The sequence below is a fragment of the Platalea leucorodia genome (assembly GCF_965183815.1).
Source record: "Platalea leucorodia genome assembly, chromosome: 1".
NCBI classification, from domain to species: domain Eukaryota; kingdom Metazoa; phylum Chordata; class Aves; order Pelecaniformes; family Threskiornithidae; genus Platalea; species Platalea leucorodia.
The window spans coordinates 123,208,469-123,235,537 of NC_138823.1; the positions used below are offsets into that span (position 1 = coordinate 123,208,469).

Sequence of the window (27,069 nt, forward strand, 5' to 3'; positions counted from 1 at the left end):
TAAGTTATGAAGAAGTAATCGATGAAGAAGTTAAGTAATACTAACATTAAAAATTAAAGGTGGGTTAGAGCTTTTTTTTTTTTTCTTTTTTTTAAAAGAATTTCCATTTCTGAACTACATAAATAGATTAACAGAGAAGCATGAAACCAATATTTATAGTTTTGGTAACAAAAATATAAAACTGAACTTGAGTAAACTGAGTAAATATTATAGCATATAATGGTTCAAATATCTATGTAAATATAGTAATTTCTCCAGCAGGCACTAAACAACAGCATTAAAATAATTAAAAATACAAAGATAAAACAGTATTAAAACAGGTAACAAAAATGTATTTACAAATATGAAACACCCTGTGATACTATACTTCAACTCATACTATGTTCTCAAACTATCTATTGTAAAGATTTCACATTAGGGAGTCAAAAATGTTCTAGCTAACTTGTAAACCTCTGAATACCCAAATTGCTTATTATTTATTTCATTCACACACCTACACCATGGTCAACTGATTTAACTGGTAAAGTCTCTGTAAAAACAGTTCAGAGAGTATTTAAATGTCAGGCAAATCAATTAAAAAGTTAGTCTCCTAAGATCACTATTCACACATTCCTGAAACTGGAAGGAAGGCTGACCCATTAACCCAATAAAATTGTAAGGATTCACGTGGAGTGGACACTCTTACACTACTTTTTAGTCTAGGTTATATAAAACATCCATGGCTGCTTAAAATTCCCCTATGTCTTTCTTATACATGTCACAATCTACTATATGCATAATTACGGCTCTACAACTTCTTAAAAATAGCAATTGTTAAACACTAGGAAAAGACAAAAATATGAAACATTATTACAGACGCACACATACTATATATATATGTAAATATATATATTAAAAGGATTCTACAAATATCAAACCATCCAATTATTTTTTTTCAGTGCACGAGAAAGGAAAAAATTAATTAGCAGCTGCATATATGAAATTTTGAAAGTGTATGTTTTAACTCCTTATTTCCGTGTTGTAGAAAAATAACTGACTATAATCAGTAATCAAATTAATAAAATGCAACCTGATATGCAATTACTTAATTCCCACTTGATACAAAACACATCAGCATAATTAATGTCATGATTCGTACAATTAATCTCATGATTCAGCATTTGAGAATGACTGTTCAATGAACAAAACTTACCGATGTAGACCCTCCTGCTGTATCTCTGCATCAGCAAAAGAACAAACACATGCAGTGGAATAAGGTTGATGATGAAAACATAACCACCCCATGCAGAGACCTATGAGAAATGGAATAGGAAATTAGATCTGAAAATATCTGCAAATTCTTAGGATAGCTGATGCTGGATTTATACATCCTGATGGTCTAACAAGAAAACACAAACCCCATCTAGACAAGCAGTCAAAACTACTAGTGATACCACCAGAATCCTTCTCAATATTTATTATCAAAAAAGAAAAAAAACAAAAACACCAAAACCCCCACATATCAAAGTATTAAAGACTTTTGAAATGGGCTGGTAGATTTTCAAGGCTATCCTTCCTCCTCCTCCCAAGCTAATCTGGTCACCCTAGCAAACAAGAATGTGATGCTGGGGGCTTTTCCCCATGGAAAATTTAGCACCATGCTCTGCACTTTTTGGTGGGGACAGGGAACAGTATCTCCAGCCAGACAGGAGAAAGGGAGCAAGTTACCGTCTGGGAGCAGAACTCCTGGAGCAGAGCGGCCAATGCCGGTTGCAGTGTAAGGAAAGAAACAAAGGGAAGGGGGTGGATGCACAGGGAAGCAGGGCTGAGCACTGTGGAATGGTGTGCAACAACATCGTGGATATTGTGAACCTGTAGTAACAGCAGCACTTGAGAAGCACTGGTATGATGTACTTATAACTGGAACACTACAATGTTATCAACATCTCACTGATTGCTGGTTTAGATAAAGATTTAATGAGCTATCATTACAACGTGTTATCTAAATTTCTAACATATTTAGAAGGGCTAATGTTGACTAGACAATCTGTATTTTAACACGTCCTCTTTTCAAAATTACAGACTAGACTTCTCCCATATGTAGCATGCCTACCCTAGATCTTCATTTTTAGAATGCACTAGCTAATGTGGTTTTCACTTTAATTGTACTTTAGGGCTTAGAATCATGTAGATATTTTTAAAGCTCTAGAATCCAAAAAGAAACTCAAATGACTATGTTCTTTAGAACAGATTCTAAAATATGGATGAGGCCAAGTACTGTTTTTTGATACTACAAAACACAGCGTTTCAAAATTTGGGGTAACTGATTCAGACAATGTGAAACAAGTAGAATAGTAATCTTCTAAATCTTCTAGAAGCTCGTTTCAGATTATCATGATCCTGTTGCCCAATTACTAGCATGAACTATCATGGTTTACACAGGCAATTTTATTTATTGGGAGAAAATACTATATGAAGACAGGTAAGACAGACTAGAATGAGAACAAATGTGCAATTAGGACATTGTCACATTTAGGGAAAGGTTTGAATGAAGCAGGCAGCAGACAGTTTGTATGGACCAGAGACCTGCATCTCTAATTATCAATATATAAAACCAAATCTAAGCACTGAAGATTGTACTGAACTGAAAATGCACTTTGGAACTTTTCAAACAAAACTGAGGCATCCTCATAGATCGGCAAAAAGAGTGGAAACATGCTATTACTCCTACAACGATTGCTTAAATGTAAAGCTTTGTTTTATTTTATCTCCTCGTCATAAAAAGCTATCTGAAGCAGAAGTTGCTGAAGTAAAAAAAAATGCTAAAAATACAAATGCAAGAAAAAACCCTTCTCCTTACGGAATGCAATGCGATGCTATCAGTCAAATTACCACAGTGAGTTAGGTATGTATTTTAAGCAGACTGAGGTATCAAGAAAGATTTCTGTCAGTCCATGCAATATCCATTTCTGTTTCAAGGAGCTGTTCCCCAAACTCCCCAGGCAAGGACTGACTCTTACTACCTCAAAATTGTGATTTGATTTAATTTTCAACTTACACAGAAAACATAACTAATTCCATCAGAGAAAGACAAATGAATACTATATAATGAATAGTACAATTATGCTTTGTCCGAAAAATTTACCTAAGCAAAATGTCTAGAAGGGCATCTTAACAAAACTCTTTCCCAAAGGGAAATACGGTATATGGAAAGCCACCACCAGGGATGAAGTAGGTACACCCTGTAAGCAATAAAATTCTATCATCTAATCACTGAGGCTAAGCTATGGACAAATCTTAACCTTTCACCAGTTGACAGCACTTGAAAGGAAAATAAAAGAAAAAACATTAATTTACATTCAAGGATTGAATGTCACGATGATGACATTGATTCCGTATGTTCTGTCACCAGGCACACTACTCTAGATCACATCCCCTCCCTCTCGTACAATCCCACAGACCAAGACGCTAGTCAGACTAAGATGGGAAGAACTTGTTATTGTGTTGATTTTTCAGCAGTAAAATTGCAAAAGTGTCATATTTGTTATCTGCATATTTATGAACAGCACTTTAGAGGATCTTGCCAATAAACTGGCACAATATAAAAAAGACTACGGCATATAAATATAACAATTCAAAAACTTACTTGCCCGATTTTGTACTGCACATAAGTCTGTACCAAACCTACAGGATGTCTTCACTGGAATGCTATATAAACAGAATGCTATATATAAAGAAGTAGCTGTTTACTTAACAACTTGGCAAAAAGAAGGAGAAAGGGGGGGGGGGGGGGGGGAATAAATGTAGATAGAGATAGCTCTCCTCCTTGGTGACATATACAGAGCTGCTATTTGCTGTATTAACAGCAAAAATCTCCCAGAAAACCTACTGAACATTAAAGCTAGAGGAAAACTAGGCAGCATCCAGATAACCTCTGAATTAACCTTGTACTTTAAATTAAGGCATGCAAAACAGTATTTTTTTCTTGCAAGCCTAGCTACCTGACTGTAGAAAAGTAATATTTGAGACCTCAACCTTAACCAACACCAAGCAATTAGCTTGACTATCCCACCACTGGCTATTTTGAGGCTAATTTATTTTTCGTATAGCCACAAAAGAAGTTTATCAGTTAGGGGGGAAAAAAGGACCTTTGACTGATTCATACAGGAAAATTCCTCAAGTCCAAGGTTTCAGAAGATGGAGGAGGGGGGAAACCAATTCCCTCCATTTTGCTATTAGTTTTCTCTCCTCAATTTTACTACTGTTTTTCCCCTCTGTTAGCCCTCAGGAACATCTCTACAACAGCCTCCATTTTCATAGACCAAGAACGAAAAGGGACTTTATGATCGTTTAATCTGACACTGAATTCATTCAGCAGTTCTGGTGGTAAGCTTTACTTTATGGCATAATTATACCCAAAGAAATAGCTTTCAAAGTTATATAAGTTATATAACTTTGTCCATAAGTTTTAATAATAACGACACACAGACACATGAATATCAAAATTCTACCTTAATTCACCTGCACCAAACCAACAATCCCACTGAATCAGAGTACCTATTCACAGCATAGGATAAATTTGTAAGTAAAGTTATTATACTTAAAGAGTTTTTCCAAAGATTGTTTTCATTGTGTTTATTTAAATACTTTAAATTTCAAAATATTTATTATGTCTTTTTACTCATATATTTAAGGTTTTAATAGTAATATGAAGCAACAATTTTATATTATGGCTCCAAAGATTAAAATCTCCTTCTTCTGTTCTTCATCAGCATATGGATTACGTAAGCCCTACTCAAATAGTTTAGCTATTACATATATAAAAGACTTACCATGTAAAAGTAGGATAGACAGCAGCAGATTGTCCAAAAGACCGACCCAGTTTTCACAGACTTCACCTTTAAAAGTAACCAAGTATTCATGAATGACAAACAAATACTGGACAATATTCCAAAATTTCATCCCAAAACAACTAGGGAACTTCTTTAGCACATATCAAATTATATTTGTATGCTACTGAACTGATGTCCATAAAACCAAACCACAAGTGCAATTCATTCACACACAAAACAGCTTATACCTATTTCTCTGGTTAAAGCAGAGGCAGGATGCAATGCAACTCTCTGCTTCATGATCTGAGGTAGAAAAGCAGTTGCAACACCTCTGTGCTACTTTCTCTGAGACATTACACAACTTTAAAATTCTAAGTGTAGACTATCCATGGCTGGCTTTGGCTGGCATCAGACCCAACTCTGCAATTATAGATAATAGAGCTACTCTGTAATTTTGAAAAACTCACTTAAGGTTAATGAGAGCATCCAGATACTACTAAAGGTTTAGCGGGATCCATAAATGCCCAGGAGTATGGTTTTGTCCAAAACTGATGGTGGTGATTGTGGTGTGGGAAAATAGGAATGAGAAAATGACATTAAATAAAGCTAGAAATTAATCTATAAAATATATTTGATTCACATATAATTCTACAAGAGTTCATGCAAACATTATTGCACTATGCAGTTTAGTTAAGTATGAGTTCCATAAGAACAGATAACTGCTATCATCTCAGTTATTATAAAGTAACAACGTAGGTTGGTTCTATTATTGTTATCAAACACACTATACCTTTACAGCTACAGTTTATTCTAAGTCCAGATTTAAAAAACCTGCATTTAAGTAACACCAGTCAGTCAGTCATGAAAAACTTGAATTCCCTTCCATTATACTCCTACCAACAATATCCCAAGTTCAAAACATTCTAAAGCTAAAAAACGTGTGAGTATGCATCTGCCTATGAAAAGTAAAACTCTTGACAAAACAATGGGAAAAGCTGTAATGACCATGTATGTACACGGAGACACTCAAAATAGAAAAGTATATGCATTCAAGGAATGCACAAGGGGCACTACCATACAGTGTCTATGCTGAATTAACAATATAGTTATGCTGTTTGTGATACTTCCAAAATAGATGCAACAGTCCAGAAAAACTCCATATTGCCTAAAATCCTTCATACAGAACTGCATTACAGATGCAATTCTACCTACAGATTAAGGAGTGACAGACAAGCTGCACTAGCAAGTAGGCAAATTAGAAGACATCAGGCTACTTTTTTTAAGTATGCAAGCAATATCAATATCTTGCTCTGGACAGCTTTGGGTATTTAATTTGGATACTTAAGTCAAAGCCTAGACCCTCCATACACTCAACAGCTTCTCCAGAACACAATTCAAAGCACTTTACATTCAGAGTCTACTGCTTTTCACCAGCTAAATAAGGAGGCTGAAGTTTGATGCTGACATAATACTAATCCCTCCAAACTGAAAAACAGAAACAACCCTTCTGTTTGCTTTAAATTTATAGACTTATCATTATTACTACTACTATAGGACACACATACTTCAGTTGAACAGTGCTTTTACATAGCAAACTAAAGAGCATGATTATGGAGTGGTTCAGGTCATGTGACTTCTCAGTACTTGCCTGATCAAGAGCCAAGGGGAAGAGGGATGAGAGGAAGGAAAATAAGAATTCAATGGATTCTAAGAAAAATCAGTCATTTGGTTGGAGGAGGAACCAAAAAAACCTTTCCAAAGCAAAAGACTCAGCAATTACTTACCCATAAATAGTATGTGAACTGCAGTGCAAAAATAGCTATGCCTTCATTGTCAAATGATCCTGCTACTGATCGGGATATGTAACCTGGAACTATGGCAATAAAACAGGCAGCTAAAAGCCCTGCTCCCTGGTTCCACAGTTCTCTGGTGAGCAGGAAAGTAGAAATAGCTGTAAGGCCGCTAAAAACTGGTGCTAGGAACACACATACATCTCTTATATGGACTGTCACGTTAAGCATATTTAAAATCCAATGTATAAGGCCTGCTGTCACCATCAGCCCTGGGTATACCTAAAAGGAGGGGCGAGAAAAACAAACAAACAAAAAGAACCACTAGGTTATTGCAGAAAACAATCATAGTAAGGTTATTTGCATATAATTTGCAACAAAACAGTCATTTCTGAAGCTGATATAAGCAGTGAGCAGGTAAACCTAATGGAATGATTTTAATATTACTTTAATCATGTTTTGACAACACTGCTGAATACCAGAGGTTCTTTAAATTTTATCCAAATGTTAACAATTACATATAATCCATTTTGTAAATGAATAAGCAGCATACAGATAATATCCTACCTTGCCTGACATTTATCATATAATGACAATTTGTTGTTAAGGTATGGAAGCAGAAGCTGAAGTTTGCAAGAGAATTTCAAACTAGTTAACAGCTTTAAGGAAAGAGCAAACCCCAAAACCCTAAGACAACAAGAAGAAACCCAACAGCATTTCCCAGCCCTATCCATTTTCCTTCAAAATATACCATGCCACTCTTTCACTTCTTGTTACCCATGGAGAAAGAAAATGTGCATCAACAAGATTTTTTTTTTTTTTAAAAACTGAAAAGTTGACAGTCAGTTGAGTATTATATATTTGCAAGACAGAGTGTAGACATCTTTGGATGTGAAGGATTAAAATAAAGTCCTATAAAATTGAATTAAGATGTCCTCCAGGAAAGGCAGCATAGACTTACACAAATCTATTGAACCCATCATAGAATATTGGAGAACATTAAAATATTCTTAATAGGAATTCTGCCCTCCCACATTTATCAACATTAGAAAAATCCATATGTACTAGAAAAGTTAATATGGGCTTCACCTGCCTTAGTTTCTTTTGAAAGCTAAGAAGGGCGTTGTACTAAATTAAATTAACAGATGACAGAATGTTCCCCTGCATATATCCTTGAGAGACGATTTTCAAGATAGACTATTAAAACATAATATACCATGTGACTTGCAAAATAATGTATGCAATCAACATTTCAATTCTATTTCATAAGGGTTTTTACTTCATCTAGGACAGGTATGGAAAACACACATATATAAGTTACATAAAAAGAGTCTCAAGCATCTCTAAGATACTAAAACAAAATGGTGATCTAATTGTTACAACAAACTTCATAAATGCATTTAAATGGTATGCACTATAATTAAAAAGTTTTAATGCACTTTCACACCTTAAGTAACACATGGCTGTTAACTATTCTACTAATAAATGATATTTGCATTCTGATTTGACAATAGTTTCACACACCTTTCCTGTCTTGTAACTTACATTGACACCAGTCTTACCTGCTCCTGATGTTTCATACAGGTCTCCCACTGATTTAATTTCAAAAGGTCTTTCCCCAGTGAAATCCTAACATTTTCGATACAGACACGAAGTCCACCCAAAATACACCACTGGATTAAAACTTATGCCTTAAGAGATTTAGATAACTGTTTTCAAAAAAAAAAAATTTGTTTGCCTTTTTAATTTCATGTACCAGAATTACAGAAGTCATAATAACCTTATTTATTACTATTAGAAGTTCATATGTAAGGAAGTAAAACTCAGTTCTGTATTTCTTGTTCACAGTATGCTGTTGGATAAAGACTAAAGTATGCTGACTTACTGTCTTAGTTCCTGCAGCTAAAAATTAAAAACATCTTGCTACTTCCTCTGCAGCAGTTTGACAATTAAAAGCATATTTCATTTAATCTCCTTTTATCAATGTTGAATTAGTATTGAAAGTTCAAAAAAAAAAACCCAAACAAACCAACCACTTACTACAAAGTCATCTTTAAGTTATCATGACAATACTTACAGTTCCACCTACTATTCTTCCCAGTGGATACCATGCTCTTTCATCAAACCAATTTAAAAATTCATAAAACCCATGGGATGCAAGATGATGTGTTGATCTATAGTTAAACCTAGAAAGAAACAGAGGAAAAGAAGGGGGGGGCAGGGGGGAGAGATAAAAATCAAGAACTTAAGTTTTAAGCATACCTTAAGTCATCTGTTTTCTACAACCTAGCAAGTAATTAAACTTTAGCATCTCATTTAGTATACAAGTATAATGGTCCTTGCTAAATCTATAGAGTTTTAAAGTAAATTACTAAGCTCTCAGGTACAAACCACTATATTTTGTTCATTTCTACAGCCAGTGCATATATACAGATGAAATGTCACAGATTTGGTTTTTTGGTTTTTTTGTTTGGTTGTTTTTTTTTTGTAAACATTAAAAAGTTTTCTATCACTCTGACAAACACTCCTGTCATTTTCTGCATTCCTTTTTAAAGCTAGTTTTCAAATGTAGTCTATCAACCAATTATTCACCACATCCAGAATACCACTTAAGCAGAATTAAGATCATGGAAGAATCAATGCAAAACTCCCATTCTGAGACAGGATAGCTACCCAGTACATCTGCTGCTGCTCTATTTCATGTAATGTTGAGAGGTGACGTAATGTAATAATATGCAACACAGAGAATGAGTCTGGTTGTTCACACTATCAAACTAACAGCCTAGACATATTCCTTTCTTTCAGTCAATAAGAATCTACACAACGTAGAATCTATGTAGATGAAGTTTCATCTTCAAAGTTTTTACATTCTCTAAGCTGCAGAAAATTCCTTGTAGAACAAAAGTCCTCCCATGCATACCTTCAGTTCAGTCTTCCACAGTGCCCATATACCATTAAAGAACATTGATGGATTGCCATCAAGGCATTAGTCTTCTACTTTTCTGGTACATGATTTTTCCAACTTCTCAAACTTCAGATAGAAAAACCTTTCAACTATTAGAAAGTCCACTAATTCTTCAAATTAGGTATCAGCCTGCTGTGAGAACTGCAGGGCATGTTACCCCAAACTGCAACTCTCTCATGATCAAAAGCCAAACTAACAAGGTTACAGGTATTGATGCTGTAAAGTTTTGTAAAGAAAGTTTAGGCTTAGAAAAGCCTGGGTGAACACCACTTCTGAAACAAGCAACATCCACAAACCCAACTCTCCTAATAGATATTCTAATTGAAATTTAGATAACAATGTGAAATTCATTAGTTAAAGAAGTATTAAAGATTATATTAATTAGTTAAGTAGAAGTTCAGATGACTAAATGGAATACAGTAACAGACAGCAGGTTAGATGAGCAAACCACCATGAAAGACTTCCAAAGACAGTTAGTATTCAAGACTAGAAAAGCTTATGTGTATTTTTCATTTTGTCTATTTCATGAAAGTATCCACTTGTATCAGTAACACGCATCACTTCTAACACAAGTTATAAAACTACATCAAAATCTTTTGTATATCTAGGATTCCCAAAATATCACAGGTTTACTTTGAACTAATTCATTTCAACAGAATAAAGCTAATGTCATTCAAGACTGTAAGACCCATCAAGTTCCCACTTGTTTAATCAGTACAACAAGTCTAATATCTGAAGCGCAACCACACAGAGGTCACGAGGAGATTTCTTCATCGACACAGTGAAAGAACAAAAAGAATTTAAATTCAAGTCCAGATGTCAGCAAACTTGCATGTTTCCACTGACTGAACTATCACAGCAGTCAAGTGACATTAAAAATAAGTAAATAAAAAATAGAGTGCAGTATTTTCAGGAACACTCTTACATGTTAAATAAGCGGGTATATGGGATACATTAATAGATGAAACTGTGGACTTTCAGAAGTAATAAGTCATGTTTATATAAGAAAATTCATACAAACATCAGTCATTCTGACCTAGAAATCTTTGTATCAAACAGCAATGTGACATTTGTTTCTAATAAGCCTGCAACTATTCCCATTTGACTAGATTTCTGAATATTAATTAATTCTCCAGTTCTGAACTGTCAACTATAATGAGATTTACGAAATGCTATACCTGTAAAATTAGCCTCTTATCTTAGTATAGCAAGGTCTATTGTTAATTTGTTTAGTGCCAAGTGCCTGCAGCACGGTATGAGAGAAAGCAGGAGCTCCATGTTGCACAGGATGCATACAATCCAGCCAGCTATGGACCGGACTTAAAACGCACCAAAAACCCAGCCAATGTTGTTACCCTAGAACTTGAAAAAGGAAACAAGAAAGAGATTTACTAACATGGATTACTTTCAAATCTTTAAATCATGACTCAAACTCACAGAGGCTACAGAAGTATGACTAATGTTTACTTTTAGAGTATCAGAAGATTAGTTAAAAAAATGAAATAGGCAAGAAGAATACATATTGACATTCTCCTTGTGTTTTGAACTAGTAAAGCTTCGTAACTGACTTCAGAAGGACGCAAACTGTCTTGTGCTTTGGCAGCATCCCATTAAGTCTTTAATAAGAATGAATTACCACCCAAAATTGAAATGCAACATAACAGCATTCTACTTCTACCACTTAAGAGGTAAGAATTTAATCTTTCTTCCTAATATACTTTTGGATTGATACAAATCTATTAACCCCTTCTTTCAAGAAGTGATTGATTCTTTTGGCACAAATGAAAGCATGCAGAGACAGCAGAAATTATTAGCAATACTATAGGTACGTCAATTTTTCACTGTGAGAAGACCTATAGATGAGAACAAGAAATAACCCTTCTGACCACAGAAACCTGAAAATGTATTTAGAAGCTTAACTACAGCACCTCACTTTGGCTTAAAAAAAAAACGCTCACTTCACCTCCCACTAGGTAACCTGCAAACAAAAATAAGTTAAAATGTAAATATAAGCATATACATACATAAGGAGAAGCTTGCTGAGTAATGCTGCATATCAAAGACAGCTTCAGGCACTGACAAAGTGGCAGCAATGGGCAGTGCACCAGACAACAGTATGGTATAGCAATCATATGATGCCAGTATTATGTTCTGACACCGCTTACCCACTTCATAGCACTCTACTCCTTTAGGGACAAGCCTGAACCTTGTAAAATTGTTTCCCTTTCAGCCAGAACGGAAAGAGCCGCTAACAAGCAGTGAGTATCGCAAACCGTAGTCACACAACCTTCTTACTAACTTGGTACTTTTCAAACTGTGTTTGAAACGCAGCACAGTGGTATTGCATTCCTACAGCAGTACTGTCACAGTATCTACAACTATCTATAGGTTTCATAGGGGTGTAAAACAGACCTGGGAAATATCAGAAAAAGTGTCACCTTTGCCTATGCCTGCACTGTGGAGATTCAGGGGCTGCAACTGAGGGAGGAATCAGAACGGAGACAAGAACAGCCAGTGCTGGGTCAGGGCTGCATTTCAGGCTTGGGTGTCACTGCCTTCCCCGCTTCTTCCATCTCCAGCAGCGCCAAGAATAGGTGGTATTTAGGAGGTTTATCCAACTCTCTTTCGGACTGGCTAGACATTAGCCAAGGAGACACAGGAACTGGAGTAAGCTACTGGTTACAGTGACTAAATCGGATGCAGTACGATGTGACAGGACCAGACTGAAGGAAAGGATCCCTTTTCTCCCACCCTCAACCCTCACACCCATCTGATCTTGAGGTATGGGAACTGTTCACCCATCTCCCAAGATTCCCTCTCATCCTCCCTCATCCCTTTGAGGCAAGTCAATTTCAGACAGACCTGAGAAAAATAAAGAACAGAATTATGTGAAGCATACGCTTAATTAAAAACTTAGCTTGAAAGACTGAGATGAGTACTCAAGTTCTCAGTCCATGTTGTGAAGAAGATACAGACTTGCTAACATTCAGCAGAGAAGAGCTCTTAGGGATCTGACTGACTAACACCAGTAAGCGTTGACTTTTCTTATTTTAGCTGACATTCTAGGAGAAAAAGTAATGCTCTGCTGTTCTCCTTGCCTCTTTCTGTCAGGTCTGTAGTTTGAACTGTCTCCTCCTCTGAGCTAAGCTTTAAAGGAATCATCAAACAATCCTAAGTCTTTGCACATTTCAGAATTCAAAGTCCCAACCACCAAATTAGGCTGTTATTGTCGTTTGAACCTTTTGGGGGATGCTCTAATGATCACAAAAGCGCTCTATGCACGGTACCATTAATTTTGCACCACTATTACAGACACCTGTATTAGTTGGTTCAGTAGAAAACTGAAGATGAGTTAATAAAGGTACAGTTCTCATTTTCAAAGCATATTTCAATTTCAGCATAGAACGGAGCTCAAGCAGCAACAGCAAAGTACCTGAGCATAGGCATAATAATGTAGCAACATTAATTTGGAAAGCTTAACTAGGCAACTTGCAAAATAAAGCCTGTAAAGTTTTCAGTTATACGTTATGTACTGTTAATCTTAACTATCTGTTCATGCCTGGGTTTGATTTTTATTCCACCCTATGAACTACTTTTTTGATGACACAAGGTAAAGCTGTAAGATGATTAGTTAATGCTATTCACAGCCATCACTTGCTCTATCCAGGAGCTATAGAATTCTCAACCACTTCCCAGCAACAATTACTGCTATATTTATAAGGAGACTTCTTTGGCTTTGACATTCCTAAGTTTAGTATTTCCTTGACAAAAATACTATTTAAGATGAACATTCAAATAAAATTCAGCCTACAGAGAAAGTAAGAACATATATGATAGGAGCACATGTACAGCAATGCAGTTACTTCATCCAGCTCTTAACAACATTTAAGACAAATTACATTGATGGCAATGGAATTCACTTGACCCTCCCATTACAACAGAGCGCAAGATTGGAGCGTTGCTTCTTCTGGAAATGTTGTTGACTGTCTAAAACCCTATGAATTTCATGCTACTATTGCCCCATCATCTAGATCTTTTATCTGGCATTTTATAGCCATCTGAGAATATGTAATCTCCTTACTAGCAGTATCTGTTGAAATTTTTCTAAGCCTGCAATTATAAAGGCTTCTGTGCTCTAAAAGTCTTCAGCTGCAGATGCACAAAATTTTCACATCTGCAAATTCAGAAAAATGATATGATACAAACTAACTGTGAACATTATCTGAGCAATTCTAGGAGTCAGTTTTTAATGCAAATGTAGATTACAGAATCTGCCATACAGCATCTAATTAGAGACAGCAAGTCTAGATTCTTCAAGATAGTCGCAGATTGACTCCATATCCGACATATTTTTTGCATCCAAAGGAAGAATTTATTCAGTGCAACACATTTATGGAAAATCTAATGAGAAAGTTCAGTAACTTCCACTGAAACGATTAAACTTATATGCAGTATTCCATATTAAATTTCAAAACACCTGCTTGACTACATATTCTACTACAAGCACAACATCCTGAAAGACTTATTCTGAAGTCTGCATCTACGAATAAGCAATTACCACAATGAGTTTTGCATATGTTTTTTAAAAAGGAAGTACAGTACCCCATCAATCACATAATGAATTCAATGCACTACGGCAGTATTTCTCATCATGAAAATGCTTACTTCTATTGAGTTTATAACCTTGGAAAAGTATGTATGGAGATTGAAGCCAGTTTCAACTAATCAAGATCAGAATTTTGCACCAGCAATACGTGTAGGCAAAAGTACTTATGAGAGGTAAAGAACCTTTCCTACCACCCACAACCCAATACCAAGGTTTTAAAGACCTCACAGTAAGAATGGAGAAAACATACACGGAGCTCTACATGTGTAAGAACCAGCAAGACGGAGGGTGGTCCTCCATTTACCTCAGTCAAACTGACATAACTTTGCAAAATGGAGAGCAACCAGGCAATTTTAGTTCAGAAAAATCTCAGGTTCCTTTCTTTTTAACTTAAGCTGATGTCAGCAGACTGGTTTTATTAGGTCTTAAAACTAACACAAACACGAAGATACACTGCATGAATTATCCCTAATTAGAACATTTTTATATCATCCAGTACTTATGTGTCCACAAATCTTTTTTCTGGAACTTCTCTAGATGCACACCTACCACAGTTCTATGTGGAAGATGTTATCACTTTTGTGGTGGGTTGACCTTGGCTGGATGCCAGGTGCCCACCAAGCCGCTCTGTCACTCCCCCTCCTCAGCTGGACAGGGGAGAGAAAATAAAACAAAAAGCTCATGTGTGGAGATAAGGACAGGGAGAGATCATCCACCAATTACCATCATGGGCAAAACAGACTCAACTCGGAGAAATTAGTTTAATTTATAACCAATCAAATCAGAGTAGGATAACGAGAAAAAAAACCAAATCTTGAAACACCTTCCCCTCACCCCTCCCTTCTTCTCGGACTTAACTTTACTCCCAATTTTCTCTACCTCCTCCCTGCCAGTGGCACAGGGGGACAGGGAATGGGGGTTGTGGTCAGTTCATCACACGTTGTCTCTGCTGCTCCTTCTTCCTCAGGAGGAGGACTCCTCACACTCTTCCCCTGCTCCAGCATGGGGACTCTCCCACAGGAGACAGTCCTACACAAACTTCTCCAACATGGGTCCTTCCCACAGAGTGCAGTTCTTCACAGACTGCTCCAGCGTGGGTCCCTTCCACAGGGTGCAGTCCTTCAGGAACAGGCTGCTCCTGTTCCACGGGTCCCCCGTGGGGTCACAAGCCCTGCCAGCAAACCTGCTCCAGCGTGGGCTCCTCTCTCTTCACAAGTCCACAGGTCCTGCCAGGAGCCTGCTCCAGCGCAGACTTCCCACAGGGTCACAGCCTCCTTCGGGCATCCACCTGCTCCAGCGTGGGGTCCTCCATGGGCTGCAGGTGGATATCTCCTACAGCGTTAACCTTCACGGGTTGCAGGGGGACAGCCTGCCTCACCATGGTCTTCATCATGGGCTGCAGGGGAATCTCTGCTCCGGCGCCTGGAGCACATCCTGCCCTCCTTCTTCACTGACCTTGGTGTCTGCAGGGCTGTTCCTCTCACATAGTCTCACTCCTCTCTCCAGCTGCAATTGCGCACGTTTTTTCCTCCATTCTTAAATATGTTATACAGAGGCGCTACCACTGTTGCTGATGGGCTCGGCCTTGGCTAGCAGTGGGTCTGTCTTGGAGCCAGCTGGCATGGGCTCTACTGGACACAGGGAAGGCTTCTAGCACCTTCCCAGAGAAGTCACGCCTGTAGCCCTCCCACTCCCAAAACCATTCCACGCAAACCCAATACAAATTTGCACACTTAACTGGAACTTCTGCACCTCACTGGACAACAAACACCCAGGAGTCACGAACACATTAACTCTACCCAGTCTTTCACAAGAAACATGGAACATGTTTGCACAGTTCTTACTGAAGTTGATTTAAAAAGAGTATTATTGTCAAGTCCACCAGAAAGAAAAAATAAAAGCTTTGGCTGATGTAAAGTTTAATATTGTCCTAATTCTGTCATTTTTATGGGGTTCAATAAGGAATTTTTGATGGTTTAGTCTTTATGATTTTATCTCAAAATATATGAATATGTAATTACTCTTTGTATTCTGAGATAAGCCTCAACTAATATCAAGTATTTGGTGAAAGCTCCCAAGAGTGTCCTATCTTTAGAGAGGCCCAACTGACCTTTAGGAGTTTTGTTGCAAGTAGGGCCGTTTGAAAAGAGACATACACATCCTGCAAGTTGACTGTCAACCAGAAGTCTAAAGTTTGATAAGAGAATTGGCAGCGGTACTATCATTCTGAGTTTCCTCAGGTTCAAAATTGGCCATGATCCTCCTTTTGATTTCACATTTCCTAATTCTAAACAAACTCACTCAGAAAAATGTGGCGAAGACTCCTTTGTTAGATGAAGGATAGTTAGTGTGCTGAAGTAATAAAATGGCAGGAAGTTCTGCAGTGATGTGGCCACCTAACTTCAGAAAAGATGGAAATTCTGAGTCAAAGGGGGAAGAAGTTTCCATTCCTGGAATCCAGCCGAGCAACGAAAACTCCTCCTGTTTGTAACACCATTAGAATAATCCCTGATGGGGAAGAACAGTAGAAAGCCCAGGAAGAAAAAAAAGCTGGATGGCACAACCAGAAAGGCACCTATTTTTTCAGGTCCAACATTCAACCATGCTCAATGGAAATCCTGAAGAATACCAGAATGGTTATAGAATAACCATTAAGAATAACCATTAAGAATATCAGAATGTCCCCAATGTGTTTAAGAAGGATTACAGCATTCCTACTGCCACTACTTGGCATGGTATTTTCACTGCCTGCAATAAGATGTCATGCTTAGCAAGTGCTAAAATCAGGAACCGCATGCTGCCAGTAGTTTAACGATACGAAATTCTACAGGGAGCATACAGTCACTCTAACTTCTTCAGAGAGCCCAGGGCATCTTCAACGTTTTTGCTAAAGAGCTGCAAGCTTTTTAAAGCATTCCATGACCACAGCTTATACTTTTCACACAATATACCACATCTGAAGCCACAATATGCTTCCCATCACCACTATAGTGGGCGTATATCTGCCTACAGTTTCAGATACTTCCTCTGATGCCTATTAGGCTTTTTCATGACTTTTTTTCTATCTTGCTTTTGAACTATTCCACGTCTCAAGGCAAATTATTAAGAAAAGAGTTACTTTTATCAATACTAAAAGACATACTTCACCAGTGAAATCTGCCATTCATAACATTTAACAACAGTTTAGACCTAAGAAGAAAGCAATGATGCCATTTTTTTCTTGGGACAGTCAAAATTCCCAAGAGGTTTCAATGATAAGATACAAAGAGAATAATTTGAAATTCCTAGAGGTGAAAATCAAATGCTCATTTTCGTCTTTACTGGACATATACTTTGCTGCAGATACTACACTATGACCGGAGTCAATACTGATGGCAATATTGGTTCCGTATCTTTTGACAGCATCAGCTTCTTGAGAGGCATCACTTTTCTGCTCAATCCAGTATTAACTACCAGAAACTCAAAAGGCCCTATAGCGTTATGTATGTTTTTTTCGGAGTGCTATTGGGCCACTCTGTGGTGCGTTAGCCTTGCATCTTGCAACTCTGAAGGCTTTGCACTGAATTCAAGAATATGTTCAAGAAGGATGTTTCTTCTGGATGAAACAGACTCATGCTGCACTTGTTCTTAACATGATGGAGGCAGCTTAACTTCAGGACTTTCAAAGTTAGAGGCTGGTACATGAGGATCTGGTCGGCAGAAAGGAATTCAAAAGGCAATTAGCTGAATAATATATTTTCAGCAGCAAAATATTCTTTCCGTGAGAAATGTGATACTAGAAATCGATGGGCCGAACATGACTGCTTCACAAGAAGTGACTGGGAACAGTGGACGGCTAGCTCCCAAGCCACTTTTTTCATGGTCTTCTACTATAGAACAAAGCAACCTGTAACACCTTAACAACTATAGTGGACTCTTATTAAACTGATCTTAAGCATACGACCTGCTATACTGTAGCAAGATCTAATATGTACCCAGAAAAGAACACTAATTTTTGTAATAGCCTGAAACATGGAGTAAAATAAAGGATATTTCTTATTCATTGCAGATACTTTAATTATATTTTAACTATTTGGGAGTATGTGGCACAGTCATCATCTCTATTACATAATAAAGCCATCGGTATGCTACAATGCAGTGGCAACTATGGAAGCACTAGCTACACCAAAATGCAGTTGAACCAACTTTACAATCACTTCCCATTAAGCTAAATTTAAGGAATCAGTCTGCATGCAAGGTGGCCTGGCAGACCGTTTCTACCCTGTAAAATACAAGACATAGTAAAAAGTACACAGGACCCTTAGAAATGCTCTAGATCCCCAACATCCCATAATCATTTAAGCAATGACAATCTTATTTCTGGCACAACATTTAAACAGTTATAGCACCATAGAAGAGCTTTAGCAGAAACTATTGTGTTCACCCCTCAATAACCAACAGCCTGTTGCTTGAACTTCTGTGTAACATTAGAAAGAGTAAGTCCAGCCAGAATCAGACATTAGATATCAAGCCACTCTGTACAGATTATGTCAACATAGTTTTTTGTTAGCTCACAGAAATTAAAAGAATCTACAGTGTTGTGGTTGCATGTCAGCAGTCTAAGTCAGTTTAGCAAGCTAAAATAAGGTAGTGTTTCATCCAGTATTCCTTAAATATTTCCTTTTTAGTACATCTCTTAATGCACCTGCTATTCTTCCTCCTGCAACTAGCTCAGTTACCTGAATTCTCTGACTAGGCTTTCTTTCCATTGTCCTTTCTGTATGTAGATTATGTTTAGTCCAAGAAGCTGGACCTCTCATAGAGCACCTGTTCAGCTCCATCTGTTGCAATATTGACTTACTGACTTTTTACTACAATGAATGCTGAAAAAATAAAAATTAATGTTTCAGAGTGGATCATACAAAGCACCATTAGAGCAGAAACAGACAGTCTATCTAACGTCAACAATTTCTGTCCAGTTATTGAGGCCGGGTTAAAGACCTAATTTTATCTAACTTAAATATGTCTGCTCAAATTTTGCTTAACCCTTCAGTAACCTGACATAAATAGACAAATATTGCATTCATCAGGCATGTAGCAGGGATCAGGCAATTTTCCACTGTGGGTATGCACGTATATAGATATACATATGTAGCTATCTGCAGAACAAGCCAAACAATATGCCTAGGGTTTGCAGAAACCTAGAGATAGGTCTAATTATGCCCTAATCAAATAAAGCTGAAAAGAAAAAGGCATGAATATAGCCCGAAGTACAAAGGGGGGGGAGAGTGGGAAAGGAGGATTCATAACTCCAGCACGCCTTGTACTGAATTACACACTCACCCAAATTTAACTGTGGCAGTTATCCCTCAACTGAGCTTTGCTAGTTAAAAAGAGTGCAGAAGCACTCCTAATCCGCTTCTGTGCCCGAATCAGACAAATTGGCTTGAATCATGGCTAAAAAGCAAACCACTCTGAAAATGATCTAAACTCTTTCACCTGAGTTTTTTCTGAGGCAGATTAGGAGTACTCACATGATCTATTAATACAGTCCAACAGAAGGGATGGTGGCCTCCAGCTGAGGGCAGAAAGACCTCCAGCTGTTTGCAAAGTGACCGCATGTTCTCACACTGGAGGAAATTGATGTGGGAATAGGATGTCACCAATAAAATAAACAAAGACCAGGAAAGTAGATGACAACAGAAAGTGGTCTTCATCCTTTCCTACAATACACAGGCTGGAGTTTATCTTTCTAACTATATTCTGCATTCTTGATCCACTTTCAATGCCTGATTCATTCTGAAATAAGTATGGCTAGCAGAATTTAAAATCAGTTATCCACTACATTTATTTTATATCTTGCATTCTCTTTCAAATAAGTCTAAATAAAAAAAAAATGCAAGTTTTCACTGAATTTAATTCAACCTGCTAAGAATTGTACTCAATGGTTACCAACATTTCTTTAAAGACTCTGCACAAGAAACACAAAATTGTAATAACAAAACATTATTTGCTTTTTATTAGGTATCCTCACAGAAACACTACAGATTAAGTGTACTGCAGTGACTACAGTGCTCAGCATTTAAGACAGTATTTATAATTAATATTACATTCCTGTCGTGTACAATGTGAAATTAAAGTTATATGTTTGTTTTCTCATTATGTGATGGAATTTCTAGTATTGCTTAGTCCTACTATGTTGTAGCTATCAAACTATTTCACTGTGCTACTCTATCACTTTAGTAAAATCCAATTCATGTTTAGAAGTGACCTTAACAGGGCTTTTAAAAAAAAGAAAATACAATAAAAATGTGGAGGTGGGGGAATATTGTTAAGATGAGCTAGGCTTAATATTACACACATATGCTTTGAAGCCGTGATGCCCTTCTGCCACAAATGCTATTACGGAAATACTCATAGCCTACACCCACCATTGTCTCGTCTATCATATGTCCAGGAGCATGTCCTTTCCAAAACACATCACTCCTTGACCAGCTGGCTACCTTAGTATACAGTTTGGTAGCTATAGCCCTTCTATCTTATATTAATGAACAGTAAAAAGGATTAGTTTAATTTCTAATGCAATTTTATTGAATAACAAGTAGTGCCTTCCCCTTCTCCCCATTGCCATATAAAATGGGGTAAGGTAAAATGAACATCTGGTTGCTCATGAAAAGGAATGGGGAAAGGAGGATACTAAAGCAAGAAGATCAGTTGCAGTTCCGGTGGTGCTGAAAAGAGGTGTATTGCAGGGCATATGTGAGAGCTGCTGGGAAGGACCTAGCAAAAGTTCTCAAGGGATAGTTCTTCAGCCACATAATCCTAAATCTTCTCTCTCCTCACTCTCCAGACATGAATTAAAATCACCTGTTCCAGGACCTTTCACACTTCAGTCCCCACCAGACCATATGCCCTCTCAACTCTCTCTCCACAAATGCGCATTTTAATTAGATAACTAGAGTTAGCCTTCCAGATTCAAGAGGGATTTGGCTCTAGATCCCAAACATCCCATATAACCATGTAAGCAATGACAATCTTATTTCTGGCAGGACTTTTTAACAGTTACAGCACAGCAGAAGAGCTTTAGCAGAAACTATTGATATGTTTACCCCTCAATAATCCATGGCCTGTTGGTTAGAGAACTCACAGACACTTGAGATTGGATGAAGGTACAAGATGTGCCAATATAGTAGCTCACTGCCACTGGAAAAGGCGAGTTTCCCTTTCCCTGCATCCAACTGCAGATCCTGACACCTGTGCTTATCAGATTTCTGAGAGTTGCCTTAACTTGTTAACACAGCAGAAAACTATCCCAGGAAATGTCCAACAGATGATGGGAAATTCAGGAGAACAGATCCACTTGATTAGATGCAAGTAAGGCCAATTAATACTGGTGAAGACAAGCTTAGCAGCACCTTGTCATATTGTAGGTATTCAGAGTCAGGTTTTACTCAAAACACTCTGAACCACCATCTTATCAGCCATAGTAGCTTCCTAGAGGTTCTCGAAGGAACCTTCGGAATCATCTTCCATGTGTTTTCCAATGAGCAAATTACATTCACGGGTACTCCAGCACAGCATATTAGATAATGAGATAGAAGACAATACTGCTTAACTTCCCAGGTAAAAGGACCATTCAACTAACATTTAAAGCTGTTCTGTGGCTTTTTCTTCTTGAAGATAGCCGTGAAAGAAGACAGCAGGTGACACTGTATAGAACATACTACCAAAAAGCAAAATGACAATGTGCATAGGTAAGGATGTTGTGCTGAAACTAGAGTATGATGGAGGCATAAGGAAAAAGGGACCCTGAAGCTGACTAAGCAAAAGTTGGAAAATAAAATTCAGTGATGAAATAATTACAAGCATGTCATTTGACACAAAACATAATCCAGTTTTCTCCCAAGCAAAAATTGGGCTTTGCTGTGGGAGGGTGGGGGGAGTGCTGGTGAAGTAGCAGTGGATTACAAAATTAAAGCGCTAAAAATTCCTTGGCTCCTGAACATGTTTAGCCATAGGAGAAAAATTACATTTGTCATTACTAGCTGACCTGAGACATCACAAATTAAGATACTGTTGCAAATGTTTAAGGTAGTCTCTCCAGTGTCAAAATCCATTTTCTATTTGGCAAATGAAAGATTAAAACTGTTACAGAGTAAAATGAATTGTGAGACATATGCAACAATTTTTCAAATATTGCTTCAGACATTTGACATTAGATAAATCATTCTAGTCACCTGTGTAAGATAAAATAGGCAAAACACAGGCATTACACAACTTTGTGGAAAACTCAAACACTGCACTGGCTTTCACTACTCTTGTTCTACAGTAAAGCAAGCCAAAGAGATGCCCATTTACTTCTGTTGTTAACATCAACATAATAATGCCAAAGCTCCGATTTTGTTTCGCTGACTTTCTAAATGAGAAGAATTGCAACTTTAAGGCATTTTACCTATTGCCAGAGAAAGAATTAAAGGCATTTTAAAGGCCTTTAATACCCAAATGATAAACTTTAAATACTTCAACCATGAAGATGAAACTGCCTTTTACAAGATATACATTCCAAACAATATTTACGAAATTCTAGGTTATTCAACTGAACTTCCAAATGCTACTTGGGATAAGTTTAGAACAGGAAGGAAGCATATTTGACATATGCAATAGACTACAGGAAAAATAAAGCTGGATAAACATAAAAAAAAGTATTCAGGACAAGTAGGCTTGTTTTGTTATGTTTCGCTTCTGCACCAAGAAAATGCATTGCTGTATTTTCAAATCCTCTGGCTATAGCACACAAGTATTCTGTTCAATGTGTGGTCTTCCGAGTCAGCTGCATCCTCAAACAGGTGCTTTCCATACCTAGATTTCCCTAAAATATCCATCTATTAGGAAGATCGGAATAAAAATAAATAAAATCACACTCCTTGGAGTTAAAGAAATTAGCTACCATTTATAGTGTAACAATTGCAAAAAATTCACTCAGAGACTGAAAAAAATTAAGCAAAGAACTCACAAAATGTAGGCTGCCCAGCCATGTGTGCTAGAACAGTTTAAAATTACATAATTACATGCTATTTTCCCCCTTCTGCAAAATCCATTTACTATTCAACAAATAGGATAGATAGCGCCCATGCATACAGCGAGCCACTCTTTTTAAATAAATGTAAATAATACTGTGTAAAACAGTCTAGAAGATAATAGCAATCCCATTAAGAACACCACCAAAAATCAATAATCAAACCAAACTCGCATCCTCAGTTACAACACAGCTTCCCAAGGGTTTTTTTGTTTGTTTGCTTTAAGCGAGGGAAGTTTTGAAAAGGTGTTTTGCAATTCTATCTTCATGGAATATCAGCTGAACAGAACTCCAACATGCTCTTTACCTACCAAACTAACATAACCCATATAAATCAATTGCCGTAGAAAATGATATGATAAGCATTGTAACACCCGGAAGTAATTATCATTACAGTCCACATACCTCGGTCATTTATATTAGACGGCTCTTTAAAAAGTAGTGTCTGATACTGGACTTGGGTCTCCCTTAGCAGACAGACATTTTAAATACAGTTTCCTGCTCTTACAAGCACTCATGGACAAGCACTCAGCTATTCCTGGTTTAAAATAGAACATTTGTTTTTCTAAAGCACAGGGATATTGCCTCACTTAATAGCAAGAACTTTCAAAGTATAGGAAACATTTAATCCTCCATATGCCAAAGGAGCTTTTACCCTGGGAAAGCAGCAATAAGTTGAGAAATATAGAAGCTGATCTATTTCGGTTGTAACCATGTCCTTAAATTCATTCCTCGGGCTGCTTCAACTTAGGTAAGGTGTGGTACAGCATTAGGGTCGATTTCATGGTACCTCTCAAGCCCAGACCTACCGGCCACCCACATTAAAAATACCTCAGCCTGAGCCCCAGCAACCGCTCAGATAATGATCACAAGCTCTGCTCAGCTACGGGGCCGGAAATTAAGTCTATCCGTTGGACATACTACGAAATTTACTGCAGACGTAAAGCACAGAATGGCTATAGCAATGCTTGTCCTAATACTTATCCTAAGTTCACTTTGTTCTCCAAGCAAGTGGCAAGACTGATGGTTAGAAAAAGTTTTGCTAAAGGAGTTAATAATAATAAAGACATCTGCACATGCCCCGCTACAGGGTGCAGGCTCCACAGGCTCTGAAAGCAGCAGCTTTAATGGCTCTGCTAAGCAGAAAGAAGCCCTCAGGATTAGCCCTAAATGTCAGTACAAATGTACCTCAAAGGGCTTGCAAGAACGGAATTTTCAAAAATTAAGGAGGAAGCTCGGCAGCACATGCACAGATAGACATTAAATGGGAAATAACCCAACTGAATCAGAAGAGATCCTTTTGGAACAGCAAAGACACCTCCCTAAACCCCCAAACCCTTTAAAAAAGCTATTAATACCTATAGGATTTTTAATTTTCCTGCTAGCTTTACTGTCCAAAATTTTTATTCTCCCCTTCTCCCACCAGTTCAACATGAGACAGATTTAAAAACATGAGTATTAGGATTATAGGCTGCCAAAACCAAAGACTATTAGAGGGAGAATTATGATAGGAAGCAAAAGGTAACCTTTATAAACCACCCTAACCCTATGTAATCAAATCAAATTTCTGTTTAAAAAACAGAACATATTAAGCTGCTCAAATAATAGGATATCTGCCAAGAAAAATCCATTCAAGGATTTTCATCATAGCATTTGCGCTAGCTAGTCAAGTGTTTGTGAGTATTTGCTGAAGACCGTTTAAAAAAAAATCATGGTATTAAAAGCTGAACTGGCCAGTTCAGTTCGACCCGGCCTACATAAAACATTCCGATACATTTTCTTTTTCAAGTTTCATTCTGCTATCCACAAATCAATAGAAGGGTCAACACTTTGCAAGCATTCTGTCTCACCTCCTATGTTTTCCAAAAGAAGACTGTAGGGATAGTCTCTGCACTCAACCATGCTCTGCACCTCTTTTATGAACACTGGCCCTCCTACCGTCTCATGCATAACCCCATTACCGCGCCCACATGAGGTCTGATGAGGTTTCCACGCCCATTAAAACTTGTGCAAGTGAGGAAAGAAACGCTACCTGCTAAGTAAAGATGGTAGAAACAATAGTACAGGTGGAGCAGAGGTTTGATTCTTACATGAATGTTATTTTATGAGGCCATATGCTGAACCATTTTTCAGCTGTATCAGTCTAACTGATCAAATCTAGCCTGAGGTCTCCCCACTCACAAACCATAGTCTCTGCTACGCCTTCAACTCTGTCCAATGTTCTTTTACCAGATTGTCCTCCTTCCATTAAATTTCTAATATTTACCTATTTCTGCAATTTCCTAATTAGTAGAAAAGTTCAGTACAGTCAACTACACATCTTCTTGACTGTTAACACCATATCAACCTTCTAGAAAAGTTTACTTAGCTTCAAAACAGCACCCTCCAAGTACCTAAACAAGGAAAGGCAGTTCAAGTCCCTGGACACACAGGATTTATTATCTTATAATCCAGAAAGCCCCAAAAGCCAGAGACTGACCTGTGCTAACTGAGTTTCTTGACCCATGTCATATTGCAACAGAAGTGATCAAAAAAGATGCCTGATCTGGGTCTTCCTCATTAAAAAGGGGGGAAAGGGAAGACATCTGGCAGGCTATTCTCCAATAACATAAAAATCTCTAAACTTGCCCTTCATGAACACACAGGGCCCGCTAAATCAGATTTGGAGACTACGCTAGAATAGTCTTCCTACTATAATAAAATGGCAGAAAGGAGTTTAAGCTACCTGGCTACCTGAAATCCTGCTAAAATTATTAGTATTACTAGAGCGTAAACAATTTTCATCATTCAAATGTAATATGCCTGTATCTTACATTTAGAAAAAAGTCACAGAATACTTAATCCAACTGATCATTAACAGTAAGCACACATTATTTAAAAATATATTCCTATAAAATAGAAATAAATAGAATACTTCTCCTTTCATTGAATCAAAAAGCTTGTGAATGAAGATACTGTAGTAAGTTTTTAATAAGAATCTCATGACATTTGCAACATCTCAAAATCAAGCCAAAATGATTATATTCAAGCTGGGCTGGAATCAAAAGCTTTCCCAAAGTCTGGAAGTTGTCAAAGATTACAAACAAAAGGCAGCGTTTGGGAATAGAATCCTAAAGTGAGTGGGAAATGTTTCCTAAACAGATCCACATTCATGTACTCACCTTCAACAAGATTATATGATGGGCTGAAAGCCTCCAGAAAGACAGCAGTTTGGAGATGACAGTGGCTGCCACCCCTCGAGAAGAACACATTTACTATGCAATCTACTGTCTGTTTGCCCAGCAAGAAGAGTCACTAGCAGGTAAGCAATGGCCAAATGAACTATCTGGGTGGGCCACATCTGATCACAGCCTACAGACTGAGCACTGTTAATTGAGATTATCAACACTATCATCCTCTTTACATGAATTCCCCCCCGCCCCTTACAAACACCAGCTTAAGGTACTCTCATTGACTGCTAAATACCCCTTCTTTTGTCACTCCTGTTGCTCCAGTGTCTTAACATGCTCTGTTTTTATATGTATGCATGTCTCCACCCTATCACTCAATCCCAGTTTACCCTCTAAAATCAGTTGCTATTTATATTCCCTCCTAGCATTCATATTCTTCCTCAAAAATAAGAAACTAAACTGCAGTATGAAAACTGATGGTGGGCAGGCTCAAGGAACTAAAATGTTACAGTATTTTGACAATTTACCTCAATGAATCAACTCACCATGAGTGCTTTAGAGCAAGCACAAACAAAAAAGCAGGACTGCACAGTGGGTGACAGAGGAGAACTCCTACTCCAAAAGGCAACCATCGGATCAGCTAACTACAACACAAACCCACAACCTTACTCT

At 37.5% G+C, this 27,069-nt stretch overlaps 1 protein-coding gene across 2 annotated transcripts in view; it reads right to left on the minus strand.

Annotated features, from left to right (window-relative positions):
* Positions 1 to 27,069, minus strand: part of STT3B (STT3 oligosaccharyltransferase complex catalytic subunit B) — a 54,985-nt gene that overhangs the window by 22,675 nt on the left and 5,241 nt on the right. Inside the window, exons 2-5 of one of the 2 annotated variants that reach the window (XM_082305328.1) lie at positions 8,679 to 8,787; positions 6,596 to 6,883; positions 4,812 to 4,877; positions 1,193 to 1,292 (exon numbers count right to left, since the gene is read on the minus strand). In XM_082305328.1, coding sequence (XP_082161454.1) covers positions 1,193 to 1,292; positions 4,812 to 4,877; positions 6,596 to 6,883; positions 8,679 to 8,787 — 563 coding nt within the window. Of the gene's footprint in view, positions 1 to 1,192; positions 1,293 to 4,811; positions 4,878 to 6,595; positions 6,884 to 8,163; positions 8,291 to 8,678; positions 8,788 to 27,069 lie in introns of those variants that run through there. The other variant, XM_082305329.1, reaches the window with a different exon arrangement.